This window comes from Anarhichas minor, unplaced genomic scaffold (genome assembly GCF_050575085.1).
Source record: "Anarhichas minor isolate MPS153535 unplaced genomic scaffold, ASM5057508v1 ptg000024l, whole genome shotgun sequence".
Taxonomy (NCBI): Eukaryota; Metazoa; Chordata; class Actinopteri; order Perciformes; family Anarhichadidae; genus Anarhichas; species Anarhichas minor.
The window spans coordinates 2,072,289-2,085,901 of NW_027466470.1; the positions used below are offsets into that span (position 1 = coordinate 2,072,289).

General features: G+C 42.2%; 2 protein-coding genes across 3 annotated transcripts in view; both read left to right on the top strand.

The window, feature by feature from the left end:
- esyt2a (extended synaptotagmin-like protein 2a) overlaps positions 1 to 4,505 on the top strand; it is a 36,513-nt gene extending 32,008 nt beyond the window's left edge. For both annotated transcript variants that reach the window (XM_076098018.1, XM_076098019.1), the window contains 8 exons: positions 22 to 108; positions 232 to 381; positions 471 to 895; positions 1,500 to 1,598; positions 1,699 to 1,830; positions 1,919 to 2,024; positions 2,199 to 2,248; positions 2,372 to 4,505. In XM_076098018.1, the coding sequence (XP_075954133.1) occupies positions 22 to 108; positions 232 to 381; positions 471 to 895; positions 1,500 to 1,598; positions 1,699 to 1,830; positions 1,919 to 2,024; positions 2,199 to 2,248; positions 2,372 to 2,417 (1,095 nt within the window). In that variant the 3' untranslated portion in view covers positions 2,418 to 4,505. The remainder of the gene's footprint in view (positions 1 to 21; positions 109 to 231; positions 382 to 470; positions 896 to 1,499; positions 1,599 to 1,698; positions 1,831 to 1,918; positions 2,025 to 2,198; positions 2,249 to 2,371) is intronic.
- A 139-nt stretch (positions 4,506 to 4,644) lies between these two features.
- The window catches only part of LOC142956424 (receptor-type tyrosine-protein phosphatase N2-like), a 165,531-nt gene continuing 156,562 nt past the window's right edge, over positions 4,645 to 13,613 (top strand). Inside the window, exon 1 of the mRNA XM_076098017.1 lies at positions 4,645 to 6,088. Coding sequence (XP_075954132.1) covers positions 5,998 to 6,088 — 91 coding nt within the window. The 5' untranslated portion in view covers positions 4,645 to 5,997. The remainder of the gene's footprint in view (positions 6,089 to 13,613) is intronic.

Here is a 13,613-nt window from a genome sequence, read left to right on the forward strand (position 1 = left end):
CTCTGTTGTGTCCTCCATCAGACCAGATATAAGACCAATGAACCGGTGTGGGAGGAAGCCTTCACCTTCCTCATCCACAACCCCAAAACCCAAGAGTTGCAGGTTGAGGTACGTCTTTTACGTCTTTCGTCGGTTGAACGCTTCATTGCTGCTGAAGTCTCTCATGTTTGTAAGCAGTTTACCGTGGTGGTGAGGGACGTTGACTCCTTATGTCTCTTACGTGTGTCTCAGGTGAAGGACGAGAAACACGAGTGTTCGTTGGGGACATTGACGCTTCCTCTGAGCCGCCTGCTGGAGGCGGAGGACATGACGCTGAACCAGCGCTTCCCCCTGAGGAACTCCGGACCGAACTGCACCCTCAAGATAAAGATGGCTCTGCGGGTAGGAGGAAAACCTGCAGATGACGTTCCCTCCAAAAAGAAAGATTTCAGGACTTTCTTTCCTCATTCTCTGCATGTGTTTTCTTTCAGGTTCTGTGCTTGGAAAAGAACCCTTCCTCGTCCTCAAACTCCACCCCGTCCTCCGTGCAGGTCAACAAGAACAGCTCCGCCAGCCAAACCCCGCGGCCCTCCGTGTCCTCGGACTCCTCAGCGCCTCCCGCCTCCACCATCCCCCACTCGTCCTCCATGTCGGCCCAGGACCTGCTGAACCGGCGCAAGGAGGCCGACGAGCCCTTCAGGTCTCCGGGAAGCACGGACTTGGGGCAGGGAGGAGCAAGAGGAGGAGGAGGAGGAAGGGGCCTGGCGGACACCGGGAGGAGCACCTCCAACCTGGCCATCTCTGGCTCCCAGCAGTACCTGGCCGGAGGCAAGGAACCGACGCCAAGCATCGCCTCGGACATCTCCAACCCGTACGCTGCTCAGGAGCTGCAGCAGAGACTCCAGCAGCTGCAAAAGTAAATATCAACCAATCGTATATCCGTCTGTCTGTCCATTTAATCAGAAGTAAACATAAAAAGCCTCACTGAAACAGGAGCAAACAGTGTAATTGTTGGGGACTATTTTCAGCGGCGGATTAATCCACGTTTGTCGTTCTCGTGAGTATTTGTGGCAGCAGGACTGTGTATGTGGGAATGAGTCAAAACAAACTACATGTGTGTGTTCATGGCGATAGAGAGCTGCAGCAATGAGTCCTAAAACCAGGGAATGAGTCAGCATTTTTACACTTCCTGTTCCCTTGTATGGAAGTCAACGGGTTTTTCTTGAATGCGTTTTTGGTTCGATGTCTGTGTTTACCACAAGCTAGTTCTTTTATAGCAACGTGTAAGTATCATAAACGTTTGTCAACCATAGATCTTATGTTCTGCAATAATCCAATGTTAAAATCCTAGGGAACTAGCGTAATGCTAACTTCCTGTTCGGACTGTTTGATGGAGCTCTACGGCTCAGAATCAACTACTAGGCTTGAACAGGAGATGCTGGTTTCACAGCGTTGACCTCTTCCTCCTCTTCCTCCTCCTCCTCTTCCTCCTCCTCCTCTCTCCATCTTTTTCTCCGTAGTGGTTCAGGCCCCAGTCACTTCCCGCTGGGTGAGATCCAGCTGACGGTCCGACACAGCTCCCAGAGGAACAAACTCATCGTGGTGGTCCACGGCTGCAGGTACGGGACCAATCAGAGCGAGGAGAAAGAAAAACAACACCCCCACCCCCACCCACCCCGACTCTCTTGTGATACATTCATTTCTATTTAACCTCCACAGAAACCTGATCACGTTCTCAGACCACGGCTCGGATCCGTACGTCCGCCTCTACCTGCTTCCTGACAAGCGGCGGTCGGGCCGGAGGAAAACTCACACCTTCAAGAAAACCCTCAACCCAGTTTACGATCAGACGTGAGTCCCACCGAGCTTCACCAGTAACGGTCACGAGGTTTGTTTTTTCGTCGCTGATTATTGAGCAGAGCGGTTTGTTTGTCTTCAGGTTTGAGTTCAGCGTTTCCCTCGTGGAGCTCCACAGGAGGACTCTGGACGTGGCGGTGAAGAACGGTGGAGGTCTGCTCTCCAAACACAAGGGCCTGCTGGGAAAGGTACGGACCTTCATTCATCAACGCTGACGAAACTGTCTTTAAATGGATGACTTGTGATGATTTAGAAACTTAGGAATATTCCTTTCGTCTGGACATGAAAAGATATTTTCATTTAATATTTCAAAGGTGTTGAGTCTTTATTTCTACCAGTGAAGAAAACTCTTCTCTCATCAGGTTCTGGTGGATTTGACCCACGATGAGAGCAGCAAGGGTTGGACACAATGGTAAGTCTCTGATCTAAGTGCGTTTCTTATTTATTTATGACTAGTTAGGAGGAGGAGTGACTTTGATTAGAATAAAAAAACACTGATTTCATGACGCTGAAAACCGTCTTTCTCCTCCTGCAGGTATGAGCTGAGTGACGACGGCCAGATGAAGCCTCTCCAACTATAGACAGGAACCATATCATCATCACCATCATCACCATCATCACTACCATCATATCTCTTCCACTTAAGTGTGTGTGTGTATAAAAGGAAACAGAAAAGCAGCTTTGACATTCATCTAATCACATCAGTCGCAAGGCCAACCTCCCCTTTAAGAAGTGAAAGGCTGATAGACTAAAGGGAGTGTAGAACACTATATATTACGTACTGTACTGCTGTGGACGTCTATATTCCATATCTATAGGAGAAACTATAACGGCTGTAGAGGAAGACGATCTATTTTTTCTTTTCTTTTTTGCAGTTTCAGTAAAGAACGACGATGTACAAGTTTGTAAATATGACCAGTGATGCTGGACAAAAGGAAGATAAGAGAGAGAGAGAGGTGCAGTCTCTTATTTGGCCAAATGATTGTTTGTCATTTTATGATGTTTGATTTGTTAATTCTTCTTTTTTTAAATGAACAACATTCTGAAGCAGAGCAGGCCGGCGGTCGCACCAAAGAGACGAGAAGTATTTTCATTTCTTCGCCCCTCAGCTTCACTCTGGTTTTATTCCACTGTAATAACACGTGTAATAACCAAGTTAAAGATGTTAGTTTAGTTCCTTTCCATCGGCGAACACACCTGTCGTTCCACTCAACAGGAGGCCGTTGTTAAGTGTAACCTGTTTGCTTTTTAAGCTGAATATTTGCACATCTGTGTTTTTAATCTGGTGGGGATCATCTTTACGCTTAGTTGCAATTTAAACATTGCCTCAATTTGTTGTTAAAATCTTCTTTTAACATAATTCATCGTATCAAACTGTATTTAATATTATCAACCATGTTTTTTATTCATTTATCTAAAGCCACTATGTATCTTCTATACGTCTATATATGATGGTCCTCTCTAGCGCCCTCCAGTGGTGAGATGACGAAACGACCCCGTGACAACCATAATAATAATGATGATAATGTATATCTCCACGTAACAGTTGAGTCATACGCACCGCTCTGATGCTATCAATCAACATTAAGCTACCGCTACTTAACACTTCCTGCCGATTCTTTCACATTAAAAGACTTTCAGCTTTTCCCTTTTAATGGTTATTCTTTTAATGTGAAGAAAAACAGGAAGGACCCGTGAGTGAGGACAGTATTAGTGGTAAAAAAAAAGAGGAACAAGTGCGGTGGAAATGATTATTTTACTGTATTTTGGGCAGAATTCAGGGTTTACACACCTGCACAAACACAGATTAACTATCTGAAAGGTTGCACCAGTTTTCACGTTGGTTTCTACAAACAAACGCCTAATTTAATTAACAGAATTAGCTTTAATCACAATTTGTACAAAAAGTGGCTTTACATTTTGTAATTTAACATTTCCAAAATAAATTGCACATTTTGTTCTAACGGGCTTTTTGTTTGTTTGATATCACGATAGTTTCCATCACAATCATGTAGAGTTGTTAAAATGTTGTTCATGAATCGACTAACAGTCTTAACTTGTCATGAAGTGTCGCTTTCAACACGTCGCTGTTTGTTCTTGTGGTGAAAATGCAAATGCAACACTGCTTTGACTTTGCAGCACCTGCTCTGAAAGGGATTCATATCGGTAACAAATGCATCTTTATTGGTGTCAAACACGTTCAATAAATGCTTATAACATGTTTATTAAATGTCTCAGCCAAAGAGCAGCCGTCTTGTGTTGCTGCAGAGGAGGCCAGACGTTTTGCCTTGTTGTGTTTCACATCGAGGAAGTATTTCACACACATGTATGTAAACTGTTCTGTTTCTAATTGTGTTTCGCAGCTCTTTTGTCTCGTCCTGAGTTTTATTTTGTAAGAATCAAACGGTTCGATTTTATTAGATTTGAGAGCTCGTGTCTCTGCGGTGGACGCTGGTCCTCATGAAAGGCGCTTTGTTTGTTTTTCCCCTCAGTCTTCTTAATTTATCTTGTGCCTTAAGATTCACACGATCCCAGAGATGTTTACGTGTATCAGGAGAAACCGTACAGATGCGCGTCCTCAGTCCCCCCAATGTCTCAGAATGTCTCCTAAATGTCTTTTGAAACAAATAAAGAGCTTTATAGCAGCATGAAGCTGTACGGCACCGTGACTTCTGACCCATCTTTTTCTGTTTAATCACCTGGCACTGCCGTGGCAGCGACCTGTCAATCACATTAAGCCCCGCCCTAAATCATCCCCTGCTTTATGGTCTGTTTGACTCTAAATGGACCATAATGTACTAAATGGACATCATGCTGTATTGAAGAAGACTTGAAACTAGAGATTGAGACCATAAACTCATGTTTACAATGTTTACTGAGGTAATAAATCAAGAGAGAAGTAGTCATTTTCTCATAGACTTCTATACAACCAGAGGAGTCGCCCCCTGGTGGACACTAGAGAGAATGCAGCTTTAACACATGAAGCTTAGTAATACGTGTTTGATACCTTAATTCTTTTGCATTAAATCATTCTGGGATGTTTGCTGAAATTGATTGGATGTGGCACAGCCCTACCTAGAACATGTTCCACCAGCCGCCATTGCTGAGTCCACAGATACACATGTGAATGCCGTTAGAGGGCATTTCACTCTAAACCGTATCAGCCTCTTTTCATCATCACTCGTTCACCTGCCTTCAACTCTGAGCAGACATCTTTTTCCCACAGCACCTGAATGCAGCGCTGAATCAGGAGTGGAGAGCTCCGTGAATCCGTCAGGTCGGACTGAAATAGAATACATTACCGATATTGAGTGAGTTGGCCTTCAGAGTAAAGGTTTATAAGGATGGTTGGGTGTACAGATGAAAAATGTTTGCGCATGCATGTTTATTAATTGGTAAAGTTCATCATAAACAGAGCTCCAGTAAACTTGGACTCGGGGGAAAAAATGTAAAATCTTAATTTAAACAACAAAAATGGTTATTTTTTGTGTATTACTACAGAATACTTAAATGCTGAATCACAATAATTTAATTTAATATAAACACAAATATTGAGTATTTCATTGAAGTTAAATGTGTTTTTTTATATTAACACATGAAAAGAACATTTTGTTGAAAAACAAACGAGACAAAATAACAAGGTCAGCATAAAACAGTTAAAAACATGAATGTATGCCTGATTTATGTTTTGTCTTAATTTGGTTGGCTTATGTTCTGTTTTTTAGATTTATATGTAAAGCACTTTGTCATTGTTGCTGTAGGTGTGTTTTATATAAGTTAATTTTCTTTGCTCCTTGAATCAACATGATTTTTATTTTTTTATTTTTGATACACTTCCGCTTTTGCATCTCATTTCTCCATAAAATGTGCAGATCACTGCCTTCGTAAAATCATTTTATTTTGAAAACCGGAAATCGCGTCTAATGTACGCACGTGCCTTGGAGGCCAGCTTGCTGCGTGTCGCTCACACTCGATCCTCCAGCAGCAGAAAACGCCCTGCATCCTCTCCAGTGTCCTCTCCTCCAACATCCTCCATCCGCCGTCCGCGCGTCTCCCTCTGCTCCTCCAGCCGCGTAGGAGGCTCTCTGAGCGGGAAGGAAGACGAACCAAACCTCCCCGGACAAAAAATGGCCTTTTAACACTTATAACCCCATAAGAGACATGCATCCTATGGCTTTTTCCTTCCTCCGCCATCTCCTCCTCCTCCTCGCTTCCCTGAGCTGCTTCCCCGCTTCTGCTGACAGGAGAATCGGTGAGTGAATTAACGGATGATTATTTTCTTAATTAGCTGCATCCGAACCGTCTCCGGTCCTGCAGCCATTTTTTGCAGACCGACCGGAGGAGACTGTTTGTTGTCAGGCTGGTTTCTCTGCAGCTTCACCTAAAAAACCAGCACGGTGCTCCTGATGCACGTTTCAGCGGAATAAACCAGAGTCACATGAGAACATCATGGGAATAACACAAGAGCAGCACCCAGCCGGTAATACGGGAAGATTATCCGTTATTTTATTAGGGAGACTTACGTCTGTTAATCAGGACTATTTGTAAGAGTAATTTAAAAAACATTAGAAATAAAAATACAAAAAAAATCTAAATACCTTTATAAATGAAATACAGAACATTCAAATACAATAATCATCAATTATCAATTCAAATGAAAAATACTAAATAAAGAAATGTAAGTTAAAATTGTCATAGAAGAAAACTTAAAATAAAGATTTGAATTTATACAAATAATTAAAAATAAGACGAATTATTTGAAGTTATTCAGAATTTAAAATAGATTTAAAATGTATAAGATACAATATAATTACAAGTTCTCAGAATACAATTTAGAAACTACACTGAACTAAAAGTAATTACAATAAAGATGAAAGTAAATGAATGTAATAATAAAAGTTAAAACTGAATTATGTAAAAAGAAAAAAGCAATGCCATTAATGAAATGCAGAGAAAATAAGATATATATACAAATACACAAATGAAATGTACAAAATAAAATGTCTAAATAACATCTTTACATAAAAATATTTAATCAACATATAAATACTAATTATTGGGAAATAATTCATGAAAGCAATAGTAAATAACATGAATCAAACATACAAAATAATATATATAAATAATATACTAACAGAACAACAGTACCAAATAAAATAGTCAGTGTTCTGTTTGTAAACAAGAACAAACAACATCCATCAGTGAAATCAATGCAAAGCAATGAAACATGAGCTCATACACACTCTCCAATATCCAGCCCTGTGCTCCTGACAGAGGCAGCTATTGATCGGAAATATAAAGGTGTGTGTGTGTGTGTGTGTGTGTGTGTGTGTGTGTGTGTGTGGGGGGACTGGAGACATACATTTCTATAAATAGCTGATATGTAATATTCCCCCACTGATGTGAGATGTGCAGCCTGCAGGATGACTGATGCAGAGATGATTGTAGAAGATGGTGAGAGGAGGAGGAGGAGGAAGCTGGTGATGAGAGGTGTGTGTGTGTGTGTGTGTCCGTCCAGACCCTCCTCCTCCTCGTTCTTCCTCCTTCAGATTACATAACCAGCATACAGAGAGTATGGCAGCCACAGGACAGACTCCGAGGAGACGAGCAGCAAAACAACAGGGAGCATCGAGCTGCAGCGCTCAGCCTCCATTTATTCTTTATTAATACTTCATACCCTATACTAGGTTTATTTACCTGTACTTTTATTGATTTAGATGGTTTAAATGACCTCACTCATCCTGCTCTTCGCCATCTCTTGGACTGGACCTGTATATACGGCGTGATGTAAACAGGAAGTAGTTGAGTGAAGCCAGAGCTCAATACCACAATATATCCCTGCTTGTATCATAACACAAATATCAGACCAAATTGATTTCTTATCTTTCTTTTCGGAGCTGGTCACCACCGAGTCACATTGTTTTTGTTTTATTGCCAACAGGAGAGAAAAATACAAAAACAGAATATGTTTTACGTTCATTTGAAGTAATATTTAAATCCCTTAAAAATATGAAATATATCTTAAAGTATTTAATAATCATTTATTGAGCTTGCTTATTCTGAATTAAGCTTTTCGGCCATTGTGTTGCTTTTATGCTGTTCCGCTCATCGACGTTTGGTGGCTATAGCGCGTTAACAAGAGCAGCAACACGTCAGTAAAAGCAGAGGAGAAGACAAACATCCAGTTTGTTTGAGCACAGGAAGCTGAAACAACAACGTCGATATCATCACAAAGACAGTTACACATCCAGCTGCAGCAGCACGATGAGTCATACGGAGTCTTTGTGTTTGTGTCACCTGATGAACTTAAGTCCAACATTCTGTCTCTGATTGCTCTATTTTTTGTCTCCACCACCTCCTGAAATATCTCTCTAGCTGCTAAATGTTTCACTTTGTTCACCAGCTAGTTTCTAACTGTGTCTGTCTGCTGTTTGCTGCTGAGCAGGAAATATATATATATATACTGTATAGCCAAATAAATCTGTTTTGCAAATGTTGTGCATGTGTCGAGACCTCAGTGTTTCTCACAATGCATTAGAAACACTGACTGTAAACTGTATTTGTTTACAGGAAAACTCTTTAATACGATGTAACTTCTCCTGGTCGCCTTTAGTCGCCCTTAGTCACCTTTAGTCGCCTTTAGTCACCTTTAGTCGCCTTTAGTCACGCACCTTTAGTCACCTTTAGTCGCCTTTAGTCATGCACCTTTAGTCGCCTTTAGTCATGCACCTTTAGTCGCCTTTAATCGCCTTTAGTCACCTTTAGTCATGCACCTTTAGTCACCTTTAGTCGCCTTTAGTCATGCACCTTTAGTCACCTTTAGTCATGCACCTTTAGTCGCCTTTAGTCATGCACCTTTAGTCACCTTTAGTCATGCACCTTTAGTCACCTTTAGTCGCCTTTAGTCATGCACCTTTAGTCACCTTTAGTCATGCACCTTTAGTCACCTTTAGTCGCCTTTAGTCATGCACCTTTAGTCACCTTTAGTCATGCACCTTTAGTCACCTTTAGTCACCTTTAGTCATGCACCTTTAGTCACCTTTAGTCATGCACCTTTAGTCGCCTTTAGTCATGCACCTTTAGTCACCTTTAGTCATGCACCTTTAGTCACCTTTAGTCGCCTTTAGTCATGCTCCTTTAGTCACCTTTAGTCATGCACCTTTAGTCATGCACCTTTAGTCGCCTTTAGTCATGCACCTTTAGTCGCCTTTAGTCATGCACCTTTAGTCACCTTTAGTCATGCACCTTTAGTCACCTTTAGTCGCCTTTAATCGCCTTTAGTCACCTTTAGTCATGCACCTTTAGTCACCTTTAGTCATGCACCTTTAGTCGCCTTTAGTCATGCACCTTTAGTCGCCTTTAATCGCCTTTAGTCACCTTTAGTCATGCACCTTTAGTCACCTTTAGTCGCCTTTAGTCATGCACCTTTAGTCACCTTTAGTCGCCTTTAGTCATGCACCTTTAGTCACCTTTAGTCGCCTTTAGTCATGCACCTTTAGTCACCTTTAGTCGCCTTTAGTCATGCACCTTTAGTCACCTTTAGTCACCTTTAGTCATGCACCTTTAGTCGCCTTTAGTCATGCACCTTTAGTCGCCTTTAATCGCCTTTAGTCACCTTTAGTCATGCACCTTTAGTCACCTTTAGTCGCCTTTAGTCATGCACCTTTAGTCACCTTTAGTCGCCTTTAGTCATGCACCTTTAGTCACCTTTAGTCACCTTTAGTCATGCACCTTTAGTCGCCTTTAGTCATGCACCTTTAGTCGCCTTTAATCGCCTTTAGTCACCTTTAGTCATGCACCTTTAGTCACCTTTAGTTGCCTTTAGTCATGCACCTTTAGTCACCTTTAGTCATGCACCTTTAGTCACCTTTAGTCGCCTTTAGTCATGCACCTTTAGTCGCCTTTAATCGCCTTTAGTCACCTTTAGTCATGCACCTTTAGTCACCTTTAGTCGCCTTTAGTCATGCACCTTTAGTCACCTTTAGTCATGCACCTTTAGTCACCTTTAGTCGCCTTTAGTCATGCACCTTTAGTCACCTTTAGTCATGCACCTTTAGTCACCTTTAGTCATGCACCTTTAGTCACCTTTAGTCGCCTTTAGTCATGCACCTTTAGTCACCTTTAGTCATGCACCTTTAGTCACCTTTAGTCATGCACCTTTAGTCACCTTTAGTCGCCTTTAATCGCCTTTAGTCACCTTTAGTCATGCACCTTTAGTCACCTTTAGTCATGCGCCTTTAGTCACCTTTAGTCATGCACCTTTAGTCACCTTCAGTCGCCTTTAGTCACCTTTAGTCATGCACCTTTATTCACCTTTAGTCGCCTTTAGTCGCCTTTAGTCACAGGTTGCATGTCTGTACAGTTAAAACAAAGAGCAGCGTTTTCCTCTCAAATCAATTCTAGATTATATTTAGAGGCTTGAAGCATTCAAACTGTTCTTATAATAAACCTTCAGGGAGCCGTAGAGAGAATATCATGAGCTGATCAAACTGTCACGACGTTTCTCACCTCCGGCGTTGCTGCTGTTAATATTCACATTTATTGAAATATTGATTTAGTGAATTAGCTAGAAGCTGTTATTTGTAATAGAGTTTTGTGCAGAAACAAATAATTACAATAACACAGCAACAATATAGGGAGCAACAATTATCATCTTTGACATAGTAAACAAATTAAAATGCTCATTAATATTTCTACTCTGCCTAAAAGGTCTTCTGTGAGCAGAGTGTTGCTGCTTGTTGTTCTCTTGTCTTCTCAACACTCCTGTGGTTTCACGTTTGTGTTGGATGATCATATTCTCACGGCTCACATGTGGCTCGTGCAGAAAGTTTCAACATGTAAAATGTCATTTTCAAATGTACAAAGTGCTCCGTTGCTTGCCGACAGGAACACATCCTCTAATCATTAACTTGGACCCGGAGAAGGTCGCCGCTGGTTCGCTTCACCGTCTCTGTGGCAACGCTCGTTAACATTTCGTGCGTGCTGATTGGTCGGTCGGGGAGTCGCCGAGGTCGCTGTAACTGTGAATGTGACGGAGGGTTATGAGAGCATCGGGGGCTCTGCCGTCCCAGGTTTAGTCAAACATCCCATCATTCTAACGGCTTCCTGTTTAGTCTGAATGAAGATATCTGGTCCAGGGGCGTCGTCATCATCAGGGGCGTCGTCATCATCCTCTTTCTCAATTGAGGGTTTTAAATTATTAGCCGTGATGTCGTTATCATCCAACGTAGATTCACCACGAGCTCCCAGATCTCTGAATCAGGCCTTGTTCTTTGCTATCTAAGCATTGCCAGCGATACAAATTGTTCATTTTGACTGATACAAAACAGCTGCATGGATTTAGCTGTGATGAGGAAGAAGTCCCACACAGAGTGAAGTGGATCTTCTCAGGTTTGCTCTTCAGGATTCAGAAAACCTCATCATTCTGTGTTGAAGCTCAGCTGCAGCTGAACACGGTGTTACTCTGGTCGGTGTTTGCTTCATTAATCATTTGAATCGGATCAATCTGGAAACACATTTCTTGAGTGCAGGAATTTTAAAGTGAGATGAAAGTCTGCTGCTGTGTTGATTGATCTCTGAACAGGTGAAACCAGAGGAACGCGTGTCAACGCTGCGTGGATTCAAACACTTTGTCTGTCTTCGTAGAACCCAGTTCTGTTTTTAACTGATCGATCAATAGAACACAAGTAGCTCACGAACTAAACATGCTGCTGCGATGAACAGTGTCGTTTTGGCGATTGCTCAAAGAAAACATGGTTTTCCATCCAGCCGGTGGGTTCTTAGGGTTCAGAGGTTTAATGACGGCGAGTCTCAGGAGGTTAAATCTGTGAGGGATTATTACCATCGTTTTAGTTGCACTCACTTCCTGTTTTACCTCCAAATAGTGTCTTTTCAAGCTTAAACTTTTAGTGTTTAAGTGTATTTTTCAAGCAAAAATGTTATTCAAGCAAAAGTTCCAGCGATTTATGCCCACAACATGTAATGAAAAACACTTATGGAAAAGCACAACACAGAACTACAAGAGATTTGGTGTCGCGCCATGAAGACTGCAACAGTAGATGCTGTACTCTCAGTACGTAGTGAAGGCAGCCAGCGTCTGAGAGCTTCGCTGAACGAGAGCTCGGGAGTACAAAGCGCCGCTGCTTCATTGGACCAGATGGATGGATCAATGCCGCGGCTTTGAACAATCGGTGGAAGAGAGCGAGCATGAGAGGAAAAAGGGATGAGATGAAGAAGGATGAGGGAGGATGAGGGGGGATGAGGGAGGAGGTGACGGAGGCGGTTGTTTTGTCGCTGCAGGATACAGAGGAGAGGGAAGACAAAGAGAGATTACTGCCAACTTAAGCTGCACACCTCCCTAATTGAGAAATGGATTTCCCCGCTCCACTGTGACGCGATTATAAAAAAAAAAAAAAAGATCAAATGCTGCCTTCTGCTTCCAAATCCTTGTGTTCATGTGTTCGTCTAAAATAGTCAGGTGGCATGTCGACGTTTCTCTGAGCCGAGGCCCAAACAAATTGGACCGCTGTCATTTAACAACACGTAGAAGTCATACGCTACAGAAAACATGTGTCACATATAGATACACAGCCAATGAGGGAAAGCCCTCTCTGATCATGGGAACAGAACTAAACAGACGTCAGGCCTCTAGACGAGCTACAGGTAACAGTACACAGACGAGGGCGAAGCTCTTTAAAAGGCTCGCTGCTTTTTCCTTCAGTCTGCGACCCCGACCTGTTATCAACTGCCCAGAGATGTAAACACGGCCGGCAGAGATAACATTGTGTGCTGGAGAAGGTTACCGCTGAATGCTGGAGGGAAATGATTCAAGTGGTTTGTTTTAACACGAGAGAGAGAGAGACAGACTATCTGTTGTATGATGAGACAGATGCATCTTTATATGAACGGGCTGGTTGACTGTTTTATGGCTTGGTGTGTTTGGGGCAATATCTAGTAGACTAGAGACGCTCATTGATAAACGGAGAAAAACAAAGATGCAAACTGTAAAAATGAAGCTTTAATTCAGGCTGGTTTTAATCTGCTGTCCTCTGGCCAGATGTTAAAGAAGGAATCCTAAAAATAGAGCAACATTAAAATACATAATATAATAAATACACTCAAAATAGTAAATCAATCAACACCATATTGTAGCATTTTATTCTTCATTTCAAAGCAAAAACATCATCTTTAAAGAGAGACGTGTGTAAAGCTGTTGACAGGACACTGTAAACTGTTACCAAAGTCAATTATGACTATTTATGTTCTGAATATCTGATCCATGGAGGTCCTCTCCCTCAGGAGTAGCAGGTGTCTGCTGCAGGCAGACAGATGGCATTCTGAGAAATGTAGTGCCTTCCTTGTCAGAGAGTGCGTCCTGTATAATGTCCGTGCCAGGAAGCATTGAAAGGCCACAGTGTGGACGCTATACTCTGCTCACATGGGGGTGAAGTTGGATTGAAATCCTCATCCTCTCGCATCGCCGGCTTGGCGTCGGTCCTCAGTGCAGCACCGCGACCTATTTCACACTCTGCTGCCGTGGAGTGATGAGAGCAGACAGCTCAGGGTGGCAGCAGAAGTCCAAAAAACCATCTTCCATATCCTCCACCTCTAACTGGCTGAAGACAGGAAACAAAACACTTACGTCTAACTTTTACTTGAACCTTCTTTTCTAACACGTCTCTTGATCTTCTTTTCTTCTGAAGGATCTTTGGCTCCTCTAGTAAATAAAACTTCACTTGAATGTATAGTTTATAATCTAATACATTTATAATAATAAC